Source organism: Apaloderma vittatum, unplaced genomic scaffold (genome assembly GCF_000703405.1).
Source record: "Apaloderma vittatum isolate BGI_N311 unplaced genomic scaffold, ASM70340v1 scaffold13050, whole genome shotgun sequence".
Lineage (NCBI taxonomy): Eukaryota > Metazoa > Chordata > Aves > Trogoniformes > Trogonidae > Apaloderma > Apaloderma vittatum.
Genome location: NW_009696273.1, coordinates 42,604 through 49,360, shown reverse-complemented (window position 1 = coordinate 49,360; position 6,757 = coordinate 42,604). Strand labels below are relative to the sequence as shown.

The following is a 6,757-nucleotide window of genomic DNA, read 5'->3' as shown; positions in this document are numbered from 1 at the left end:
TACATGGGCAAGAAAGGCAAAGCTGGCGGTGTCGTCTACGAGATGCCGGCATTCACGGCAGAGCTCCTCACCCCCTTTCCCCGGGTCGGGGTGCCCGTGAAGTTCGACAAGCTCCTCTACAACGGCCGGCAGAACTACAACCCCCAGACAGGGATCTTCACCTGTGAGATCCCTGGCGTCTATTACTTTGCCTACCACGTCCACTGTAAAGGGGCCAGTGTCTGGGTGGCATTGTTCAAGAACAACGAGCCCCTGATGTACACCTACGACGAGTACAAGAAGGGCTTCCTGGACCAGGCTTCAGGCAGTGCCGTTGTCCAGCTGATGCACGGAGACAAGGTTTACGTTCAAATGCCATCCGAGCAGGCAGCAGGACTCTATGCCGGGCAGTATGTTCATTCGTCTTTTTCAGGATATTTATTGTATCCCATGTAAAACAAAAACTAGACAAACAAACACACACAAAATCAAAACCTTTCTTCTCTGCTTCAAACTTTTATACCATGAAAGATGCATTTTATGATCATTTCAGCCCATCTTGTACAAAAAAAAATAAAAATACAAAGGTTATGCACAGCTAGTTATATATAAAAAAAAAAAAAAGGTGTGGTGAACATATCTAAAGATGTGTATCACATTCATAAACAGTTGTTTTGCACCCAAGGGGGACATATTAGCTGTACATTATATATTTCTGTGATGCCATGCTTACTTAATTTCATTCACAATAATTCAGTACTAAGGTTCAAATCAGTGTACATGACTCACTCCTGTTGCGTATTTGACTGTTGCATTGATCATAGTTATGAGATGGAAACCAGTGACTTAAACCAGAGTAGGTCTGTCTCAAATGACATGGAAAAAATCTGAGTGGCTTTTTATTTGTTAGGGTGGGGGGTTTGGGGTGGGTTTTTTTGACAGCAGGTCTGCCTGACAAGCAAAAGTTCTCTTAGCTGGAGACCTTTATTTTCCTTTCCCCCATATAAAATATTCCTGCAGGTATGTTTTTTCTCCTGAATTATTTATGATGGAAAAGGACTATTGACAGTGTAACGATTCCCCATGAGCCTTCTCCAGCAGCTGTGGAACCCCGAACGCTGCCACTGACTTGAGCAGATGCTGGGTTCACCTCGATTCTGCAGCACTTGAAAAGCCTCCAGCTACACTTGCACAGTTCAAGCAGATTAGGCAGATCAGAAACAAACAAAAATTCAGGGTTCCCCATTTGCTTTGTGCCACGACTGAGGCATTTTGGCCAACAAAGGGCAATACAGCAGGGTGGTTAAAAATTCCCTGGGATTTCCATGCTTGTGCTAAGAACAGATATCTGTTTGGCTTCTCAGAAGAGATGCCTATTCTACCACTCAGCAAAAATTAAATCAGTTTACTCTTCAATTGCGATACAAAGCAGAAGTAGCTCTGTTTGCTAATAAACTAATCTGCTGTTTGAGATCAACCAATAACTTTACTGGCAATACTGATCATGCAAATCTATCCGAGAACTTCTTTTTACACAAAGGCTGATTCCCAATCCTTATTTATGTGTTACCAATTATCAAGGAGAACCTGCAGGCCTCGACCTTCTCCGTACATGAGAAAAGCAACTTGTCTGCAAGAGCTGTCTGTTCAACAATGGTGCTAAATCTCACCTCACCAGTATTCCTTTCCAAAGGGCAGTGTACTTTGCTGTGATTTCCTGGACAGTGCTGCACATAACACACACTGTTATGCTAGCTGAAAGTGTTAAATACTCATCACTTCTTCAGTGTTTTTAGCTAATGCTACTGCTTTTGATTCAAAAATGAACTAGATTTTTCATGCAGAACTAAGATTGGTTTTAACTGGCATTACTATTATTTAAATGCAGAGTTTAATGCAGTCTAACAATGACTAAGGACTCCAGTGATATAATGTGGTGCTTTATCTCAGAAATTTTACTGAACGGTGGCAGGAACGGACGGACAGTTTACCAGGCATTGGTGACTTCAGTATGTTCCCGGAATATATGAGATATGTCAAAAGCAAATAATTTTGTATTTAAAATTTTTGTACTGATTTGAAAAAAATATCTTATTAAATATCTTTAAAAAATAATTTTAAAAAAATCCTGTCTTAATTCATCAGAGCAGTTAGAAGGAACATTCAACCCACTGAATCCATATATCAGACCAAATACTCTCTGAAAACACTGATGGTCAGCATTAAAAAAAGCTTTTCTCACTTCCCTCCCTCTCCATTTTTTTCACCTGCAGCAAAAGCATCGTGAAAGTGGCAACATATCATCTAAACCGCTATTCACCTGTGGCTCCACTGCGGGGAGTAAACTATAAAACTATGGTGTGACTCCCGCGATCACACTTCAAAGACAGGCATTTCCTCCAAGCTGGTGAACTCCTAAGCTGTCAATACCAGAACGAACACACGGAACACCTACTTGGGCCAGGCAATCTTTTTTTCTAAATCTCCCTTGGACTCCCTGAAGCTGCTGGCTAAGCAGCTCCCCACTTCCCCAGCATTTCATTTTTACTGCACAAAGAGAAAGAGAAACAAAACATTAGCGAGGTATCACAATCAACATCGTGGTTTCTATCTCGAGTCTTTGATCTTAGCATTACCCTGAAAGTCTCCAACAAAACAGGCAAGATGAAAAAAACCCCACAATTAAGATCAGGAGGATGCTGCTCTAGATCTTACCCGCAAAAACAATGTCCCAGCTTTGTTCTTACTCAGCCTGGAGTGAGACCTCCACCCACAGCACAGCTCAGCCTACCCAGGTTCAGAAATTTTCAGCTCCATTTGCTCTACTAAGCACCAAAGTTAGTTCTGAAACTTGATGCAGTTATCTGACAGCATTGAGTGTTACTTTACACACCATTAACAATGGGGCTGGGCACGCATGCACATCCACACACACCGAGCACTGACCTTGCAAAAAAGAAGCCCGAGGGTACTGTCTTTAACACAGTTTATTCACATATTCCATTTGTAGCGTTCAAAATTTCACTTGAAACACTGCAAGAAGGTCTTAAAATACAGCTGTCACTTTAAAGGCATATAAAACTTAAGACAAGTGGCAAATAAAATATTTACCGATATCAAAAACAGATGTTGAGCTTCATGTGTTCTTAAAAATCAGATTCCACTTAAAAGTTAAGGTATTTACAGTACCTCCCAGGGCATTGTTAAAAAGGAAAGCGTGGCACAGGAAACAAGAGGTACCACACACTAATTATTAAAACACCAAAGTTATGATTCTGTATTATCACCACCAATACAGTCACTAGAAATATCATTTAGTAATCTTCTAGGCACTCTCAGATTTGTATTTAGTGCAATAGTTTGTGACCTTCCTCCTTAAGTCATAACTTCCCTTAATTATTACAGCAGAGGAAAAAAACTTTCCCGACAGAAAACTAACCAAAAAAACCCCTAAAAGTCCGAGCCAAACAGAACTTCCAGATGATGCATGTCATCCTGCCTGTTCTGTAATTTGGTACCTTAGAGCTGTGTCTTTCTGATGGTGCAGCATTTGGAGGGGAGTCACAGAAAAAATGCAGGAGCACCTTTGCTGTAAGAAGCTGCCCTCTTGAAATTAAGCAGGCTGCTGGGGAACAGGACAGAGGAAGAAGGGATGAAACCATCTGATTTTGCAATGGATACAGGAAGAACATTCATGGGAGACACCAGGTACCTGCATAGTTACACCGTTACCAGGTGTGGAAATAAAGCTAGCAGCACCCTGGGATTCAAAAACACAGTTTGCTGCTACTATTCAAAAAAAAAAAAAAGGTAGCTTTTAAAGGTAAATTTCAGTGCAGAGATTTCACTCTCAGAGATGGCAAAGATGGAAAAAAAAAAATCTTAACAGTAGTTCACTCTAAGAAATCTTGGTATTTGGAGTCAGCACTATTGCTTTTTTTCCAAAAAGTCCCAAGACTTTGGTATTGCAAAACGCCTGTGAAAACGCGTGCTCAGACAGAACAGACACTGTGATCTGTGGACATGACTGAGAAATGCACTGCGTACGGGTATTTTTGTCTGCATGAAGTCAGTGTAAACACCACTGCTTTCCTCAAGGCAGAGGAGTGGAAACGACTGCATGAAGTGGGTGATGAAGAAGGGCTGGTGCACACAGAATCCTACCAAAAACATCTTTGGTGGAGCAGAAACAAGATGACTTGTGCCACTGTGTATTATTGAAGAGAAGAGCTACAGGCCTGCAAGTTGTGCTTTCAGAAAAAAAAATAGTACCTGGTGGTTTATCAACAGCATCAGCTCTTGGCCCAGCCCCGAGTGAACAGATCTGGCTCTAGATGTTACTGAGTCACCCTGGGACAGTAACCTCCAAGTAAGTGGACATGACATCCCTGCAGCAGCACAGAAGTTAGGGAAAAATATGCCTTGGAGTACTGCTTAATTTAAAAAGACTGTTGTACAAATGGAGAAGCTTATTAAAAAGAAGTAAAAAGGAGTGGCCAATAGGTACAAACACTTGTACGCAGCATATTAAATGCATTGAGAAGATGAAACTCATTACTAGAGGGAAAAAAAACCACAACAACTTAGTGAGACCAAAAACGCTGATGTGGTAAAAAACCTCCAAAAAACAATAAAGGAGCCTATTTTAATTGAAAATAGGCTGGGGGAAACCATTTGTTTGCCATGAAGCCTTTCTTCCAACTATTTTCTCCGGATTCTAACTATAGCAGAAAAATAAAAAAAACGCCTCCCCCTGCAAAAAGCAGAAAACTTCTGAGGAAAATTAACATAAGGAATCAATTTAGATTAGTGGGAATAATATCTCTGGAGAGGAAATAAAGCAGAGAAAATAACCACATCCTCAAAAGCCACCAAAGACAGCTGAGGAGAAGCAGAGGGAAGCAGCCTGCACCATCACAAGAACCAGGCACTGCGAGGAGGGCAAATTAGAAAAACTCCTCACACCCAGCGTACTGCAAGATGTTACATGGATGTAGCGGGATCTGCGCCAGCAGCCTGAGGGAAAGCTGGGAACCCCGCTCTAGGAGCGATCGTGGATTTTGGAGGGGAAGAGGCAGTCCTCTGCTTCTGCCTGGCTCTGCCCTCCAAGTCTGAGCTATAACAAGGGCTCCTGCACGATGAGAGCTCAGACAACAGCGTGACCTTTGCAAAGGTCCTTACCTCGGCATTTTTTTCCATGTGGAATTGCTGCTGTCAGTAGTCTAAATTGCTGCAGGTCTGGGGTTGCAGAGTCACGTACAAACGTTTTTTTAATTAACTGAAATAATCATGAGAAATAAACGCTGGCAGAGACAAAGACAGTAGTGTCACTGTTTCCTGATGCAAATCCCCACCTGTGTATCTTCATATTTTTAAGCAAAGATCTCAAAGCTTCAGAAATTTGCATGGTTAAGAAATAAAAGAAGAGAGTAAATAAAAAATGAAGGAAACAAAAACAACTGAGTAAGAGCCCTTCTGCCACATGTTAAAGAAACTGTGTTTTCCTTCATTTCCACCAAAAGTCATCTGCTCCAGTGCCCTGGGACCATCTGTGCTCCTTTCTCCTCCACACTCTTGCCTGCTACCCTGTGCACACTTGGACAAGGGGAGACCCCCAGAAGCATCTGCAGCAGCTGGGCCCAAGGGATGCGCATCTGGCCAGCAAGACATTGTGGCACAGCCTGTCCCTTGCTGCAGACATGCCTAGGTCCTTCCCTGCCCCCTGCCACAGATTTTTATGACATCTGAAGTCCTTTCAGATAAGTCTGATTTGCTTGAAATGGACCATGGCACAGGAGTCATCAGGTGAAAACACAAGCCTCTTCCCTGCTTCTGCTGTGGCTCTCCTCCAAAAATCACACTGCCCTCACTAATTCCCAAATGGTACAGCGTGGGAGCCATAGAGGGAGATGAGAACTACAGGAAGGTGTGGGGTTTTTATAAACAACAAACAAACAAACCCCCAAAACTATTGCATTCTGCAAGAGAAATAGGAAAAAAGAAAGATGATTCTTTGGCCACTTAAATACTTATTCCTCTACCACGCTGCAGAAAAGAAACTGTGTTCAATACTCCCGCAATCCCCAGCTTCTGAAAACACAAATAACATGCTCTTGACCTCCTAGAGGTTTGTATGCATTTTGTAATTGTTTGCACTGCTCTAAACATGCTAAAATTCCCTATAAAATTTTATTAAAAAGCAGCAAAGGTTTTTCTATCAACTTTAAAGACTTTTTTTTTAACTGGATGTCTTTGTGCTTTCTTTACCTTGATCAAGGTAACCACAAGATCTTCAAGCAATTCTGCCACAATTAAAAAATAATTATATATATATACACACACAACTTATGAGAGAATTGGAACAGCATATTATTTCTTCTTCAACAGTTGTCAAGGGCATTCCCAGACAGATTTAACTTATTCAGCAGGCTTGTCCCCAACAAACCAATACAGGCAACATAAATGTCCCCATAAATGTCTCAGTTAAAATCCCGAGTAAGTTCCCACCACTAAATAACATCATTCAGTCACATCCTTTAAACCTAAACATCAAGACAGGAGAGGTAAACAGAAGCCAAATGACAATTCAGCTGAGGTACATCTTGGATACTCCCTAGCACACTCTACTGCCAAATCCATGAACATCCACGGCTCACACTGATGCATTTCCAAGTTGGAAACACGTTGCAGCCTCTGAGAAAGGAGATTGTGCTGGTTTGGTAAAATACATCTTGATTCCAGGGGAGCGGACAGAAAGACGCATGAGATTTTGTCCTGG

The 6,757-nt window shown here is 41.8% G+C and overlaps 1 protein-coding gene across 1 annotated transcript; it reads left to right on the top strand.

Annotated features, from left to right (window-relative positions):
* The first annotated feature begins 3 nt into the window (after window positions 1-3).
* On the top strand, window positions 4-895 carry COL8A1 (collagen, type VIII, alpha 1). The gene has a single exon (XM_009874237.1). The coding sequence runs from the start codon at window positions 4-6 to the stop codon at window positions 433-435; it is 432 nt and encodes a 143-aa protein (XP_009872539.1). The 3' UTR covers window positions 436-895.
* Window positions 896-6,757: the final 5,862 nt, after the last annotated feature.